Source organism: Neophocaena asiaeorientalis, unplaced genomic scaffold (genome assembly GCF_003031525.2).
Source record: "Neophocaena asiaeorientalis asiaeorientalis breed wild unplaced genomic scaffold, Neophocaena_asiaeorientalis_V1.1 scaffold1, whole genome shotgun sequence".
In the NCBI taxonomy this organism is placed as follows: Eukaryota; Metazoa; Chordata; class Mammalia; order Artiodactyla; family Phocoenidae; genus Neophocaena; species Neophocaena asiaeorientalis.
In genome coordinates, this window is record NW_020171981.1 from 2,528,029 (window position 1) to 2,545,478 (window position 17,450).

The 17,450-nt window shown below is 52.0% G+C and overlaps 1 protein-coding gene across 4 annotated transcripts in view; it reads right to left on the reverse strand.

Moving 5' to 3' along the window:
* LOC112398901 (transcription factor CP2-like protein 1) overlaps window positions 1–7,998 on the reverse strand; it is a 10,098-nt gene extending 2,100 nt beyond the window's left edge. For 2 of the 4 annotated variants that reach the window (XM_024743711.1, XM_024743736.1), the window contains exons 1-14: window positions 7,869–7,998; window positions 7,219–7,370; window positions 7,009–7,082; window positions 6,160–6,265; window positions 5,943–6,049; window positions 3,701–3,853; window positions 3,352–3,462; window positions 2,778–2,875; window positions 2,507–2,561; window positions 2,121–2,214; window positions 1,638–1,728; window positions 1,095–1,177; window positions 487–632; window positions 292–343 (exon numbers count right to left, since the gene is read on the reverse strand). In XM_024743711.1, the coding sequence (XP_024599479.1) occupies window positions 292–343; window positions 487–632; window positions 1,095–1,177; window positions 1,638–1,728; window positions 2,121–2,214; window positions 2,507–2,561; window positions 2,778–2,875; window positions 3,352–3,462; window positions 3,701–3,853; window positions 5,943–6,049; window positions 6,160–6,265; window positions 7,009–7,082; window positions 7,219–7,370; window positions 7,869–7,951 (1,405 nt within the window). In that variant the 5' untranslated portion in view covers window positions 7,952–7,998. Of the gene's footprint in view, window positions 1–10; window positions 344–486; window positions 633–1,094; window positions 1,178–1,637; window positions 1,729–2,120; window positions 2,215–2,506; window positions 2,562–2,777; window positions 2,876–3,351; window positions 3,463–3,700; window positions 3,854–5,942; window positions 6,050–6,159; window positions 6,266–7,008; window positions 7,083–7,218; window positions 7,371–7,868 lie in introns of those variants that run through there. The other 2 variants (XM_024743719.1, XM_024743728.1) reach the window with 2 other exon arrangements.
* Window positions 7,999–17,450: the final 9,452 nt, after the last annotated feature.

Consider the following 17,450-nt stretch of genomic DNA (forward strand, 5'->3'; position numbering starts at 1 on the left):
GCCGTTCCTTCCCTTCTGATAAACTCCCTGAAACTAGGGCATGTCTCCCTCATGAGAATGCGTTTATTCAGTTCCTTCTTCCTGAGCAATAAATGGCTGTCTCTTAGCTGTATGACCCTGACCCTTTGACACAAAGCTGGTGTTGAGCAGATGTTTACCCCTTGATTGGGACACAGCACCCGCAACACACCTTCAAGGAGCCTTTTAATCTCATTTAGGAGGCAGTATTATAAACTATCTTACCTTTTCTAGGGCCTGTGAGACACACGCCTCTCCCTCTAAAAGCCCTACCTTTCTTCACCACAGCCACAAAGTACGACTCATCCTCAAGGTTCTGAACCACCTGCAAGGGAGAGGGGTCACTAAGACGATTCTGTTCTTAGAACCAAACGGAATAAGCTAGGGCAGGGAGAGGGAGACCGGGCCTGGTGTTGGAAGAATGATCCAGGCCTTTGTGGGACCTTGCAGGAACCGCTGCTGATTTACCTGGTCACTGAGGAGAATGAGGATACCTCCAGGGCCCTGGTGGAAGAGCCGATGGATCTGATTGGCTGGGAGTGCCAGCAGTTCAGCCAGTTTCCCCACGAGCTCTACAGCACTGAGTTCATCCAGAGAGATCTCTTGATAAAAGCCTGGGGGTGTGGGCAGCACAGGGGCAGGAGTCAGTGGGGGCTGCGGCCTAGAGGGAGCCCCAGATATCAGGAGAAAGGAGAAGACAAGGCGACAGGCTCATTGGGAGGGCCCGGGTCAGGGGAGAAGGAGTAGAGAAGGAAAAAACCTTACAAATCCTCTTCACTTTCACCTCCTATTCCTCACCTTTGGGGAGGCCTAGGCTGAGAGGAACCCCCAGTTTAAAGAAGAGATGGGACACCGTATGATAGAATGACAGAATCAGATGGAGTCAGAGTATAGAGCATGGAGGAATAAACCCAGGGAGTCATCCTGAAAGAAGACTGATCTAGTCATGGAAGATGAGAATGCCAAGGGCATCCTGGGTCCCAGGAATGGTGGAGCATCACCCCTTCCCCAGCCCAGAAGAGGTTTCATGCAACCACACCTGAGTTTCTTGTCCTCTGAAGAAGCCAGAACCTCACCTGAGTCAGGGTTCTTAGGAACCTCGTTCTCTTGCCTAGAGGCCTCCTGAGCGACATATAAGGTCAGCCGGTGACGGATGGGCCTGGGCCAGGAAAATAGTCTACATTCATACCTGAACTAACAGGTCCCGGTTTTAGCCCCCATCCCTGGGAGAAACCCTGCGTCCTCCCAGGTCTCTAGGGATAGGGGGGGGTCACCAAACTTTTCTTAGGTATTTAGTGAATGCTGGACCCTAGGGGAGAGAAGATGAGAAGAATCCATCTCTGTCCCCAGAAATTGAGTGATGCAGATGGGCTGGCCACAGAAAGAAGTCACAGGAGCCTAACTTTTAAGCCCAATTCTGCTAGCCTTGCTTGCTCTGTGACCTCAGGCAGGTCGCTGTCCTTTGGGCCTGAGTTTCTTCCTTTGTAAAAAGAGAGAAGTGGGGGCTAAGTGGTCTTTCAGGAGCCTTTGGCTTGAACAGTCTATGAAACGTGAGTGTCAGCTGAGTTGGTAAGTGCCACTACAGTGGGAAGGGGACCCTGGTTGGCAGTGCCCAGCACCTGGCTCTTAGAGTATTGAAAAGGCGGATCCCGTCGGCAGCTCCACAGATCTGGATAAGGTCCTGGCGGGTAAGCTTCAGCAGATCAGTGCCTGCAGAGTCAGACAGGGCTAGATTAGGGGAAGAGAGCCCTGGGATCAAGGGTGGTAGGGATACAATCCAACATTAGTCTACAAATAGCCCTGGTATGCCCAGACATGGGAACCAGAGTTGGATTCAAATCCCACCTCTGCCACTTGCTAGCTGTGTGTCCTTGGGTAAGTTATTTAACCTCTCTGAGCCCTGTCCTCAGGGGTAGCGTATAAATTGTATGGGATAATACGCGAGAAGAGAGCCTAGCCAGCATAGTGTGCTTGCCAACCCTTAGTTCTACATAGAAGTTAGTTGAAGGTCACACAGCAAGCCAGGACAGAGACAGGCTTCCTGCCCGACTGTCTGCCCTCAGTCCCCTGCAGGTCAGGTCCCTACCAGACCCCAGCCTCACCAGTGAAATTGGCCAGCGACCGACAGTAGTTGGAGAACCGGTGCCGATGCAACCACTGCTGTGTCTCTAGGATGGAGGCTCCAGGGTTCAGATCCTGAGGTATAAAGATAGCGGTCCAGATAACACCGTGGACCCACGGACTGAGAACAAGGTGGAGGGGAAACATGGCCCCTGCCCTTGGAGGTCCCAAGTCTGAGACGGGAGGCTCATCCTGCCGGAGGGAAGTGCCCAGCGCCATCCGCGAACCATTTGACTATCTGTGGCCATACCACATCTCCCCACCAGGGGGCAGGGCCACCCTATTCTGGAGAGTGAGATGACACTGCTGAGAAGGCTTTGCAATAGGGGATGTGGGAGTGTGGAAAGGAAAGAAAGGAAAGACTCACCTGAGCTGGGCTGCCCCCCAAGGTGTCCAAGGCGAATGGTGGTGAGGAGCAGAGCCTGTGGGGAGCAGGGAGTCAGGCTCAGGGAAACAGTGCGGCCAGTCTCCTGCCCCCCTCATCCTTCCCCAGGCCTGTCCCGGTGTCACCCACGTGTTCCCCAGAAGCTGCCTCAGCTGCACCCTCAGGCCGGCCCCTCCCCCGCTGCCTGGGCTGAGGGGCTCTTCTCTTCATTCTCACCCCCAAGGGCTGACAGAAGGTGCTCGTCCTGCCTCACCTCTCCGCGGACAGGAGCTTGCAGGAGTTGGGGGAGGTCAGAGCAAGAGGGCTCAGAGGCGGGTGGGGTCCCGAACTGGGCTCTGGCCACGGTGAACACTGCAGGTAGACAAGCAGCGAGGTTAGCCTGGACATTCGGGTGTGTGTGGGGGCGGTGGGCAGTGGTGGCTGTTGGCCTGCCTTGGGCCAAACTTTGCCCCTGCCCCAGGAGTCCCTGACAAGTAGATCAAGTTTCCACACAAAGAAGAGAGTAAACTAGCCTGCAGCTCTGTTTGGGGGATTTGGGGAAGGCTTCCCGGAGGAGCTACAGCAGGAAAGGAGGTGCTCCAGGCAGAGGGAGCAGAAGTGAGGGGCGGCCACGGCAGGGCAAGGAGAGGCAGCCGGCAAGGCGTCATCTCCTGGGAGTCTTGAACAACAGGCAGTGCAGTTTGTCCTCGCAGGAAACAGGTGGAATCACTGGGAGGCTGTGACGATCCTGGAGCAGTCGCAGCCCCTGAGGCCTCAGTTTCCCAGCGTATACAACGAGGATCTTTTCTCCAAACCTCCCCTCCCGCCCCCACACCCAGTACACACACCTCCATGAAGACTGTGCTCTCACAGGCTGTCTGATACTTGTCTCTCTCATGCACGGGCTGTTTCTCAATCTTCTCCCGGTCAGTTTTCAGTTTCCGGTCAGCTCCTTTGGGCTACAGGAGGGTGACAAGAAAACCTCAGAGGCCTTCTTTACCTGCCCACTTCTCATTACAGGAGGGGCTCTGAGAAAGAGACCAAGCCCCATCCCTCTGTGCACGGAGAATGAAACAGTCCCAAAGAGGGGAACCGCAGGCTGAGGGTCCGCCGCAAAGCAGAGCCAGATCCACACAGCCAGCAAGGCAGGGTGACAGCCCTGAGAGGGAGGGGACAGGGCCCCCGTGCTGCATGTACCTTAAACACCTTGATGAGGCAGCCAGCTGAATGCAGGTGCTCTGGCGAAAGCTCCTTGTCACTGGGCTTGAAAGTGTCGATCTGAAGGCGGAAGGGAACACCTTTCTCTCCACCTTTCTTCCTAGGAGTGAACTCAGTGCTGATGCAGTGAACCTGAGGTGGAAAAGAAGGGTGACTCCAGGTCCCACCCACATTCAAGGGATCTCACCTGAAAACTGTTACCTGTCTGTCACCTGTCAGCCATTAATCACAGCAACTTCCCACCCCCAACCAGTGTCTATTCTTGAAGCATAACTTTTTTTTTAAGGGGAACAATTTTTTCCAGCTTTACTGAGATATATTTGACATATAACATTGTGTATGTTTAAGGTTTGCAGTGTGTTGATATGGTACATTTATATATTGGAAAATGACTACCACCCACCATAGCATTAGCTGCTAACACCTCCATCACAGAAACTCCCCATCACATAATTACCCTTTTTTTGGTGGTGAGATCATTTAAGATCTACTTTCTTCTTAAAATATAACTTTATTAGGTTCTTTCCCTTGTTCAAAATCCCTCAGCAGCTCCCCAGGGTTATGAGATGAGAAGCAAAGTCCCTGACCCTGGCTGGCATTCAAGCATCTTAAAGAGTCAAGTCAAGCTTTTCTGCATGGCTGCTCTCTCTCCCCCATCAATGAACCCACTGACCTACCGATCCAGCCTAATCATCACCTCAATACACCTGCATAGCTTTTTCTCTACTGGGAAAGCTCTCTCTGCTCACATCTGAGCCAATACATCCCATTCCAGAGTAGGGTTGCCACTTAAGATACAGGATGCCCAGTTAAATCTGAATTTCTGATAAGAAACAAATAATTTTTTAGTATCAGTATTCCCAAGTATTGCATGGGACATACTGATACTAAAAAAAAAAAAAATTCTTTAGCTAAAATTCAAATTTAACTGAGTGTCCTGTATTTTATTTGCTAAATCTAGCAGTCTACTCCAGGAAGCCTTCCTGACCTGCACACCCACTGTAGCCCTCCCAAAATCTTGTGAAGAACAGGTAAAGGTTGGGAAGCGGAGGCTCACAGAGATCATGTGACCTGGGCAAGGTCCATGCCAGGAAGTGGTGGAACTGAAATTGTGCCACATCCACCTGACTCCAAGTCCAGATGCTTAGACTATAGTGGACACTCAAAATAGGGACTTACAGATGAGTTTTGACAATATTGTTCGATTATAAAAGGAAATCTTTCAGCATAGAAAATATGGAGAACACTGAAAAAGTATAAAGAAGAATACAAGCATTTCCCATCACCCCACCTCTCAGAGATAATACTGTTAACATTCAAGTATTGTTTCTTCCTATCTTTTCTCTGGGCAAGGAAAGAAAAACCCACAACTTTTGTATACACACACACTTTTATTTTTACAAAATAGAAATCAAACTTTAAATACAAGTCTATATTCTGCCTTTACTTATGGGAAAGCAGTTTCTCTTGTCATGAAATATTTCTCAGAGACATCATTTTAATGGCTACACAATTTCCATTATAAACCTGTACTAAACACTTATTTCAAAGTCAATCCTCTTCTGATGGACATCTGATTATTTAAAATCTTTTAATATATAAAGCGACACTGGCATGAATAGCTGGTAAATATATCTCTGAGTACTTATTGAACACTGCGATAGCGGAACTACTGGGTAAATGAGTATGAACATTAAATTTAATAAAATTTGCCCACGTGCCACATACCTACAGAATGGGTGCACCAATTTGCATTCTCAGGATATGAGGGTGTCTGTTTCTCCAAACCTTACCAATAACAGTTTTTTAAAAGTCTTTGCCAGTTATACACACACACACACACACACACACACATATATAATTTTTATTAGCATTATTAGCATTTTATATAACACATTATATGTCATATGTGGCAACTATTTTTCCCATTTGATGTCTCCTTTTAATTTTGCCTGTGTATTGCAGACCGTTACTTTTTATGAAGCTAAATTCTGTCCTATGTTTTGTAATTTCTTCCATTGCCTTAATGTTTAACAAGTCCTTGCCTTTGGTGAGACTCGATCAACATTTATCCATCTTTTTTTCCTCAAGGTGTTTCTAGAAGTGGTTCATTCTTATCACGCCCCCCCATCACCACCCAAAATCACCTTCCTTTCCCACTTAGGCTGCTGCCACCCACATCTGAGCTCCAGCCTCCTCCCTGTCTCAGCTTCAGACTCACCTGCAGAAAGAGGGAGGTCCTCTTGGCCGGGTCCCAGTAAAACTCCACCGTGTTGAGTTGTGAGGGTAGCACTTGGGGTTCTATCACCCCCACGGACAGTGGCACATCTGCAGGCACAGGGTTGCAGGCAGGGAGTCGGGCTCAGCCCTCCCCATCCACAAGGGCCTCTAAGACAGAAAGCAGCCCTAAAGTACCTCCGTGGTACCTCCCCAGTCACCTATGTCCAGGATGCGGTCCCCAGGCCGGCTCCACCTCCACCCATCCAGCTGCTGCTGCTCCGTGTACTGCAGGCGCCGGTCGTGGAAAACCACACGCACCACACTCTGCGGGCACAGGAGGGCGCCTGGGCATTTGGGAACCAGTTCCCACACCTGGGGCAGGCCAACCTTTCCAGCCTCTCCCCCACCTTGCTTCCCACCCTCCAGGGGCAGAAGGACTTAGAATCACTAGATCCGTGTCCAGATGCCACCTGCTACTCACAAGCTGTGAAACTGAGGAAGTAACCTAGAGCCTCAGTCTCCTCATCTGTAAAATGGAGGAGTTAATCCCTTCCCACTCGTAGTCACTCTACCCATTTCTTTTCTTCGCTGCCTTTATCAGTTTGCGATTTGTAAATCAAATTGTAATTGCACATATTAATAATTTGTGTAATTACATGTTTGTCTCACTCAGCAGAATGCAAGCCCCCTGAGGAAGGAAACTGCATCTGTCTCTTTACCCCTGAATCTCTAGCTCATCGAACAGTTTCTGGCAAAGAATTGGAGCTAAATACTTTTTTTTTTTTTTGAGAAAGAAGGAATCATGTGTGTGAATAATGCTATGTAAATGTATTTCTAAGTCCTGGTTCTGCTACTTACTGGCTCTGTGTCCTTGAGAAAATACTTAACCTCACTGTGCCTGTTTCCTCAACAATTCCTGCCCACCACTGAGCTATTGTGAAGGTCAGATTGAAAGGTAGACTTGAGAGGCTTCTACTTGACAATGACATCATAGTGATGACGTTGGCTTCCTGCCCAGAGGGATAGTCATAGCCAGCTTTTGCCAATTCTGGAAGGGATGCACCTACCTTCAGCAGCCGGAGCCCCTGGGTGGCATCGCCCAGTTTGGGGTTGCAGAGCATCCTCACCTCATAGGACTGGCCTGGGAGAGATTAAGGGGATGTGTGAGCCCCATTCTGAGGGGCAGAGATGCTGCCTGCCACCCCCAGCCTGCCCTGGGCCCAGCCTCCAGAGCTTGCTGCCTCACTAGCCCCTCTCCTTCCCCAGGCCCAGCTCACCCTGGTTCAGGTAGGTGAGGGTCTCCTCCTGCTGCTTCACAGCTGGCGAGGTAGCTGCACAGAGCACGTACTGGAAGGCGGGGCAGGGCGGTTCCGCACGGGGGATGTTGGGCGGCTCTTCCTGCTTCAGGTAGGGCAAGGGCAAGGCCTCCCTGCCAGGGAGAGGAGGGCACTGCTGGCTTTCTGCCCTGTCCACCCCATCCTCTAAGAGGCTTTGACTCTTTCTGCCAGGTTCTCCCTTCAGGGAGCCCACAGTTTGCTGTAGCAGGCACCCCTGCAGCAGCCAGGGCCTAAGGGGCCCCTGTTCAGCTCCTCTGGCCTCCAGCAGACCTCCCTTAAGGTACCAATCCCAGATACTACCAAACATTTGCAAACATCTGCTATCAATTACTTGTTTGCACCCTCAGGGCTTGCCTGACACCCAGTGAATGCCCACCACAAGTGTCCTGAGTGGGTGGGTGGTCAGGATGTTTTGAGATGTCCTGGGACCCACTGAACTCCAGGTACATTTGACCACTTCCCCACCCCCAGAGGAACTCAAGATCAGGAGGCCCATAACCTTTCGCTTGAAACAGAGGGCCCTGCCATGTCCATCTCAACTCAGAGCAGGGCCTTCCTCAGGGACTGTGGGAAGGGGATGTGGCGCTTACCTGAGCAGGCTGCTTGGTGGCCCAGGGTACAGTTCCCCGGGGCTGGGCCACAGGTGCTCCGGCTGGCTGTGCCAAAACAGCATCTTGGAAAAAGAGCAGGACCAGCTGTGTCACAGAAAGCTCAGCACCGGGTTGGGCTGGACCCACTGGGCCATCCACCCGGGGCCTCGGGCTTTATGTACAAGAGCATAGCCCCAAAAGGGTGGGGCAAGGCCTCAGCCTCTTATTGGCTGAGCAACCGGGGCTCTAGGAAACTCAGGACCTATTAGGCAGCCCAAGCTGAGGGGAATCAAGAAATGGCATCCCTAGGGCTCCCCACCAATCATTAACTCAAAGGGGAAGTGGTGGTGCAGCAAAACAAGTCACCGGGACGGACATCCACTGCCCCACCATTCCCCCAGAGGCCCAGAACAATGAGGGGCACCCTCAGGCTAAAAGATTGGCCCCAGATCCATAAGCCACGTATAGAGTCCTGGAGACCTACGGGCCCAGACCCCTCACAGGACCCCATGGAGGGAGGGTGGAGCCTGACCACTCCAGGGGACGGGAAGAGCAACAAACAACATCACATGGACTGACAAAGGGCCTTTGCTCCCCCTGGCCTCCTTCCTTGTCTCTACCCCGCCCCCATACACACAGGTGCAGTGATGGCCTGACACCTGTCCTGTCGCTGGGGGCTACCTGGCTAGGGGACTGGAGTTTACAGAACATAGTCCAGCTTGCTGTGGAAACAACTCGGGGGGTGGTGCTGGGAGAGAGAGCGTGCCTGTGAGGAGGAGGGGGTGGGCCCGGGAGAGCCCCCCTCCCAGGGAGGTAGAAGGAGAGGAGCTCCAGCTGGGCTGGTTTCTCTGCCCCTCCTCTGCCCTGGGGCTTGGGGTGCACTGTGTTTATGGACAAATATAGTCTGCCTGGGGGATGACCCCCTTCCCCAGGCTCAGCCCCTGTTGTCACTGTACACAGTCAGCTCAGGGGCCCCCCTGCCCCCGCCCCCCACTACTGTGTTGGGTGTAAATAGATAAGGGCCTTGCAGAGAGCACAGATGGGGCTCTAAAGATGCAGCTTGACCTCATGTGACCCTAACTATCTAGGCTTTGTGATTCTGGGGGGCCTTCCTTGCAGGGAGAGGGAAAACCAAAGAGTATGCCCCCACACACAATGGGCAGGGTACCTCCAGGTACCTTGGCCCTTGGTCTTCTCTCATGAAGCCAGACAAAAGGAGGAAAAGGGGATGGGAACCTTCCTGACAATGGGGGCCAAAGAAACCTGAGTCCCCAAGGTCTGCAGTAAGACCCCCAAGACTTCAAGACTCACCCATTGCCCAAAGCTGGATCCAAGGTCAGGAGGCCCCCCATGGGACCCTGCAAGGTTGGACAGAGCAAGATCCCAGGAAGGCCAGGGGAAGGGGAGTAGGAGGGGTCCAGAGGGAGGGCTTGGCCCTGGCCTCGGGGGAGCAGGGTGTAGGGGTGACAGTGGGGCAGAGGGGATGGGCAGGTGGGGGGGCAGGGCTTGTTATGCTTGCTATGGAGGATGGAGGTGGAAAAGGTGGAGGCTGGCGCGGGCCCCCTTTGAGGACACCAGTGGAGGGGACTCCAGCTCCATAAGCCAGTCCCACCCCCTACACCGCCCCCCAGCCTGTCCTCTACCTCCAAAGCCGTCTGTACCCTCCCCCTTCCCCCTCTGAGCACCCCCTCTCTCCTACTCATATTTTTAAAAAATATTTATTTATTTATTTGGCTGCACCAGGTCTTAGCTGTGACGTGCGGGATCTTCTTTGCTGGCAGGCGGGATCTTTAGTTGTGGCATGCGCACTCTTACTTGCGGCACATGGGATCTAGTTCCCTGACCAGGGATCGAACCCGGGCCTGCTGCACTGGGATCGCGGAATCTTAGCCACTGGACCACCAGGGAAGTCCCACCTCTCCCTTACTCTTGCTGCTACTCCCTCCTTCCGCCCATCTCAGAGTCTCTGGGCTTCTGTCCCCAAACAGGTGTCGCTGGGCCTGTTACTGGTTTTCCTTGGCTCTGTCTCTCCAAGGAAAGAAGCCAGGCTTGAGGCAGACAGAACCTGGTCACTCAGAGCCCCCACCAGACCCATTCGCTGTACCTCCCGGGCCAGCACAGCACAGGGTATAAACAGCCCATCCTCAGGCCCAGAGAGGCCTCAGGAAATTTCTGGTCCAGGCTCCCCACTCTCAGAGGAGTCTCAGGCTCTGTGTGGTCTGAGGCCCCCACGAGGCAGGGACACATTTCTGAACCTACTTTCCTCATCGGTAAAATAGGATCAAGGCCTCCCTCCCACTCAGCGTGGCAGTGAGGATCCAAGGAAGTTCTGTGGAGTTGCACCTTATCCCAGTGTTTAACCCTCAGGAGCTTCCCTTGGGGTAGCGAGGACACCACAGAGGGCCCCAGCCTCCTTGGCGGTGTCCCTCGTTAGTTCTGGAGGTACAGACATGACTGTCCCAGAAACTTCCCCCAAATGCTCTATCATTTTCATATCATACCCCAAATGCTCTATCATTTTCTAGGCCATGGCATAACACGATCCTAATAATACCCTCGGGGTTCCCTAAGCCAAGGAAGTAAGTTTTTAACTGTCAAAATTGCTGAGAAATAAGTCAGTGTCTTTCTCCTCTAACCAAAATGTATCATTTTGTTTTGTCTTCCATCCCAGGCAACATTCCAACCTGGAGATTTGGAGAGTGAAGCCTACCACTCCCACAGAGAAACAGAGGCTGAGGGGAGTGTTCCTCATTCATTCAACAAAATGTTATTGAGTGCCTACTATGTACCAGGCTCTCCCTCCCTCCCTCACTGGTGTGTGGGACCTGGGGCAGGGTACCTGGGTGGGTGGAATCCTAACCTATCCAGGGCTCAGGCACCGCTGTTACCCCTACATTAGTGGTCAAAAGGTCTGGGCACTGAGTTCCAGGGAAATGATTTGTATTTTTTAATCTTTTTTAAATTGGAGTATAATTGCTTTAGAATGTTGTGTTAGTTTCTGCTGTACAATGAAGTGAATCATCTGTGCTATATAGCCGGTTCCCACTAGCTATCTATTTTGCACATGGTAGTGTATACAGGCCAATCCTAATCTCCCAATTTGTCCCACCCTCCCATTCCCTAAAAGGAATGGATGAGAGCACGATTTTTCAGACACACAGGCACACACGCAGGAAGCTGGCAATACCATATGGCAATCCCTGTGTGCTCTGTGTGTCTGTGTACACGAATGCCCCCACTCTAGGAGGGTGGTCCTTTTTTCCAGCAAACTGTCTCCGAGGCCTCTGGGTGTGCAGCTCCACAGGGCACCGCACTAAACAGCGCACCCCTAGAGTTCGAGGATGCACGGGCCTGGCTCTAAGTCTCCAATCTTTTATTCCTGAGAGTCCCTCTCACCACCAGTAAGTCTCACCTTGGAAAGGTACTCTGTTCACGCTTCAGACTTACCGCCTCCTTCTTAAAACCCTTCCTGCAACCCAGCCAGTTGGCATTTATGTTCCCCATGTCCCTCCTCTGCCCTTCACCAAATTCCTTCACAGCAGTCGTCTGATGTACAATTTATTCTTAATGTACTTTGTCTAATGTTTGTTTTCCCATCAGAGTGGAAGCCCCTTGAGGGTAGGGACTAAGAGGTAAACATACCTCTCGATAGACCCTGAGTGCAAGCACAACTAGGTGGATTTAGGCAAGTAACTTAGCCTTTCTGAGCTTTGTGCTGCAACTATAAAAAGGGGATGGTGGGCTTCCCCGGTGGCGCAGTGGTTGAGAGTCCGCCTGCCGATGCAGGGGATACGGGTTCGTGCCCCGGTCTGGGAGGATCCCACGTGCCGCGGAGCGGCTGGGCCCGTGAGCCATGGCCGCTGAGCCTGCGCGTCCGGAGCCTGTGCTCCGCAACGGGAGAGGCCACAACAGTGAGAGGCCCGTACTGCAAAAAAAAAAAAAAAAAATGGTGGGAGGGATGGTGAGAACCTCTGCCCCACAGGGCTGGATAATAATGAATGAGATAATGAGCCCTCTGTAAATGTAGGTGTATTTTTCTCTACATATCTCCAGTGCCTAGTACATCATACAGGTTTATTTATTTAACACTTAAAAGTGTAGGTTTATTTATATAACACTTATAAATGTAGAGGGTCTTCTTATCTAGCCAACAGTTCTTCAGTGCTCAGTATGACTCCAGAGTGCTTTTCAGTCTATCTTCTAAGACAGATGCTATTTTTTTTCTATTATTCTATTATCACCGCCCCCCTCATTATACAGATGGTGAAACTGAGGCTCCGAGAGGTTAAGTAACTATCTCAAGGTCACACAGCTAAGAGAAGACACAGCCAGGGTTTGAACCCAGGCCACCGGGTTACAGTCCTTGCTCCTAATGACTGTGCTATGACCACTCTGCTGGACAAATGTGTGTGGAATTCTGAAATTAACCAGGCAACAGTCCAACCTGGGGAGCTGGAGAATGAGGTCTACCACCCCTCCCCCAAAGAAAGAGGGGCTGATGGGGGGCGGTGTTCATCGTTCATGCATTCATTTATTTAACAGCTCCCAAAGAAGTATCAGACCCCGGAACCTGGATGGCAGGGACCCCTGGCCTTTCTGAGCTTCGGCCTCTTCAACTGCAAAATGGGGAAAAATACTTTCTGTTCCAGTCCTGGGCTGTGAGCCCTGAGGATGAGTAAATATGAATGACAGTGGCTGATCTGCTTTGACAGGAAATGGGATTTTTGTCTTCTCAAGGATGGCTATGACTTGACAATTCCCTTGGGATGAGCAGCAGTGGAGGCTGCAGGAGGGAATTCCCTGGCGGTCCAGTGGTTAGGACTCTGCACTTTTACTGCCGAGGTCCTGGGTTCAATCCCTGGTCGGGAAAATAAGATCCCACAAGCCGCATGACAAAAAAAAAAAAAAAAGGCATTGCAGGCAAGGGAAGCAGCTTTTCAGGGGTGTGCGATCCTCCAGGTCCCACTGCACGTTACAACCACCCCTTGAAGTAAGAAGGTCCCCAGTTACGGTCTATGCAATTTTTCCAAGATTATTAGCTAGTGAGGGTGGGCTGGAACCTGAGTCACCTCACTGCCATGCACCCAGACCAAGACACAGGACTCCTTCCAGGCCATCCCTGCAATGAAGCCTTTGGCCAGAAGACCCTGAGCCCACTACTCTGGCTCTGTTTCCACGTGGCTGCCCTTGGGAGCCAGAGGGATCTTCCTAAAACACAGGAATGACCATACCATAATCACTCGCAGTGCTTTTCTCAAGCTGGGCTATGGAAACACCTGGGTAACCATGCCCATATTCCAGGGCATCTGTGGCACACCATAGTTGGTGCTTAAAATCATTTGTTGGTTTATTTATATAACAGAGAGGTTAAGTAACTATCTCAAGGTCACACAGCTAAGAGAAGACACAGCCAGGGTTTGAACCCAGGCCACCGGGTTACAGTCCTTGGACTCAAAGATATGAGTATAGATTAGATATTCTTGGACTCAAACGCCAGGCTTGCACAAACATTTAATATAGAGACTTGTTTTTATTTATTTATTTTATTTATTATTATTATTTTTTGCAGTACGCGGGCCTCTCACTGTTGTGGCCTCTCCCGTTGCGGGGCACAGCCTCCGGACGCGCAGGCTCAGCGGCCATGGCTCACGGGCCCAGCCGCTCCGCGGCATGTGGGATCTTCCCAGACCGGGGCACGAACCCGTGTCCCCTGCCTCGGCAGGTGGACTCTCAACCACTGCGCCGCTAGGGCCCTAGAGACATGTTTTTAAATTCCTTTCAAGTTCTGAGTGAACCACTTTGCCTACCTGCCCCCCGCCCCGCATGCCTCCATGGTACCCCTGGATGGTTCACCTGGGTTCCAATGAGCAAGTTTGAGAAGCCCTTTTGTGCAGGAAAACGCATCTCCCTGGCCCAGCATCCAAGGCTGTTTGTCCACCTTTTTCTGCCTTTCCCTGTCACCACTCCCTCTCTCCCTTGCTTACCGGCAACTTCCAGAACAGTCTTCTCTGTTTCACACCTCTGTGCCTTTGCCCAGGCTGTTGCATCTGCCTAGAATACTCTGGCCCCTCTGCCTTCTAGTCCTCTTGATGGCCTCTGTCAACTCAGCTGAAGGTGCATCTCTGTCCCCGCTGCTTCCTATCCCCAAGTCTGCTCAGAGGGATCCTCTGGGCAGGAGGGCACTCTCTGGGTCAGGATTTACAGGAGGGCCTCAAATGCAGGAAACTGGCACCCCGGGTGCCCAGAGCCTCTCTAGGCACTTAGTAGGACCACATGGTTTAGATGTCTCAAATGTAGACCCTCAAAGGCCCCACCTACACACTCCTCCCTGGAAGACATCCAACGTTGTTTTCTGTGTAGTCTGCAGAGGGCAGTGTGGACCCAGGCTGGCCCCAGGATCCCCAGCTGCTGTTTCCACTGGGTCTAGACTCTCCCAGCCAGAAAACCTCTCCCCAGGAGGAGTTAACAAGCTGAATCCCAAAGGAGGAGTAGCAGGCAGGCTCCATACTCCCTGCCTCGACATCTCTTTGGCATCATCACCCTCACGCTTCTCCCACTTAGTAAGCCAGTCACCCTCACCCCTCACACCCAGATCCAGTTGCTTCCAGACTTCATCCTCCCTCTTTTCCACCAGCTCTCAGCAGCACCCTGCAGCCCAGTCTGTGCCCAGGGCCCCTCTGCAGCCAAAGATCCTCCTTTAAGAGTTTGGGGGCCCTAAGTGCTCATATCTCTAAAATTCTAACCCCTAACAGCCCCATCCCATCCACTGGGCTCCACCTCCTTGCTCACCCCAAAGTGATGACATTGCTGTTACCTTGGTAACAGATGCTTTGTGGGTGGGTATGGGGAATGGACCAGGGAGAGAAAGGGATGGCTTCAGGACACTATCAGAGGCATGGGAGATGGGGGTGGGCAAACTGGCATAGGGCCTGGGGAGGGGCAGCCAGGGGCTGTGACCCCCTCCACAGGCTGCTGTCATCCCTATGTCCCCAGCCTCAAGGGGAAAAGAAATAGAATAGAAGGGGACATCTTTGTGGAAAGAGAGGTTTTCTTACTGAGAGAAAGGGAAACATCCCCAAAACCATTATCCCCCTCCCATGGAAACAAGTCTCCTGGACAGCCTCGACTTGGCAGGGTAGGGAGAGGGGTGCACACACTGGAGCCCATGTTGTTCCCCTCCAGGGAGCCTGGGGCACAGAGAGAGGGAACAGCTCACCCAGGGCGTGTTAGGGACAGCGCCACAGGCAGTGGGAAGGCGGCTCTATGCCAGTGTCCCAAGCTCCAAGGGTTGTTGGCAGCAGGGGGTGGAGGGGCCCTTCTCCAGCCTCTGGGGACCTGGCTGTCGCAGATGCCACAGCCAGGAAGTATGTCAGGCACTTGCATAAGAGCCTTCTGTATTTCTGTAAAATCATAATTACCGATGCCTGCCGTGGGCCTTAGCTCATTAGAGCGGTATCTGCCTCTGAGGCCCTGGGGTGGGCTGGCAGAGGGACGTAGGGGAGACTGGGCAAGGCAGACCTTTCACTGTGTTCTCGGCATCCCCAGCCCCACTGGGGCTGGGTCCTCTTCTTCTCCCCAGCTGGGAGATGAGAACCCAGACTTGACCTCAACCATGATGAACCCCCCCTACCCTAGGAGCCCCGATTCTAAAGCTGGAGGGAGAGGCCAGCCACTCATGCGCTCAGCTTGGGCTGTCCTTGGTAACCCATGGGGGCAGAGGCCACAGCAGGGAGGGGCTTGAACTGAAGGTGTTTGTGGGAGAAAATAGGTCAGTCCTTATGGCAGAGGCAATCCCTCACATTAGAGAATCTCAACACCTTAGTGGAGGGGCCCTGGGTCATTTAGGCCAGTGGTTCTCAATCTTTTGGGGATCTAAGATTCTCGGAGGAGCAGATGATAGCCCTGGACTCTCCCCCAGAAAATGCTTATCCTCCAAAATTTGATACAGCTTCAAGCGGTTCACGAACTCCCTGAAACTTACCTACAAGCCCAAGGTTAAGAATCCTTAAAAAAATTTTTTTAAATATTTATTTATTTATATACTTATTTTGGCTGCACCGGGTCTGAGTTGCAGAACGAGGGATCTTCGTTGCAGCACGCAGGCTCTTAGTTGCGGCATGCATGTGGGATCTAGTTCCCTAACCAGGGATTGAACCCGGGCCCCCTGCACTGGGAGTGCAGAGTCTTACCCACTGGACCACCAGGGAAGTCCTAAGATTCCTTGATATTTTTTAAAAATAAAATAATAATAATAACTATTTATCATGCACTTACTCTGTCCAGCTCTTTACATATGTTAACTCATTTAATCCTCAAAAGAACACTAAGAGATATACAATTATTGCCCCCATTTAATCCAACTCCATTTCAAACTAATCTAGTCCAGTTCTGCCAATCAGAAGACAAGGAAACCAAAGACCCTCCAGAGACGGATAGCTCTCTGCCCAAGGTCACAGAGCAGGAAAAAAGGGCAGACCAGGATGAGGACCAGGTGCTCTTAATGTGCTGGACATCGTGCCATATGCAGATTTGAAGCCATCTGTCCATCCCTCCATCCATCCCTCTGTCCCCAGGCTCCCGAGAGCCCAGCGCCCATGCTCATTCACTCAGCTCTCCTAGTAAGAGGCCCCCTGGTAGTTCTATTATGACGTCCGGTCTGAGAGCCCTTCTGAGAGTACGGCTGCCACTCATCCTCCTGGACCACCTTGCCACTTGCTCTGACAACCCCTGCTTTCTGCCCTCCAAATCTAAGATGTTCCTCCCAGAGAAGCTAGCCCAGTTGCTCCTGCCCCATCTCTGAGCCACTGCAGTGGGAATCGTTGGCACTGAGACAGTGACTCAGACTTAGATCATTAAAGACCGCTCTGAAACAGGAAGGCCACAGGCCTGAAAGGACATCCAGAGGTCATGGGATCCAGCCCCCTGCCTCCTCCACAGCTGCCCCACCTCAGATTTCTAAAACCCAGACCAGATGGGCATCAGGGCCCACCGACTTCCCTGCCTTGCCCCACTGACTCCCCTGGGAATTCTTTCCCACGTCTAGTCAGAGTCTCCTGGGTCAATTCCCTCATGGAGTAGCGGGCTGCAAGCAGCCGAGGAATGCGAGGGAAGGAAGCTGTTCTTCTCTCTACCTCAGAAAAAGACCTCGGAAGAGACAAATCTCCCAGAAGAAAGGAGAGAAAGAAGAATATGAACTTTCTGTGCCTGTCTTCTCTGGGCTAAGTGGTGTACCACACTGTCTCATTCATTCTCCCGGGAGTGAGGTAGGAACAATCCCCATTCTGCTGATGAAGAAATCAAGGTTTTAAAAGTTATCTACCCAGGGTCAAGTGAATTAGTGACTACACAGGTACTGGACTCGAAGGAACCCAGAGCCTCTTCTCTTCGGAGGGAAACAGGGATACCTCCCCGCAGGAGGCCTCACAAACACAGATGAAGCCCCTGTTTGCTCCAGTCCAGGACAGGTAGGGATAGAGGGCTGATGACCCCATCTCAGGTGCTCCAAGCATTTCTAAGTCTGAGCTGCCTAGGGAGGGGTCGTTGGGCTGACCTGTGCTGGGCAGGAGGGAGGAGGGTGGCCCT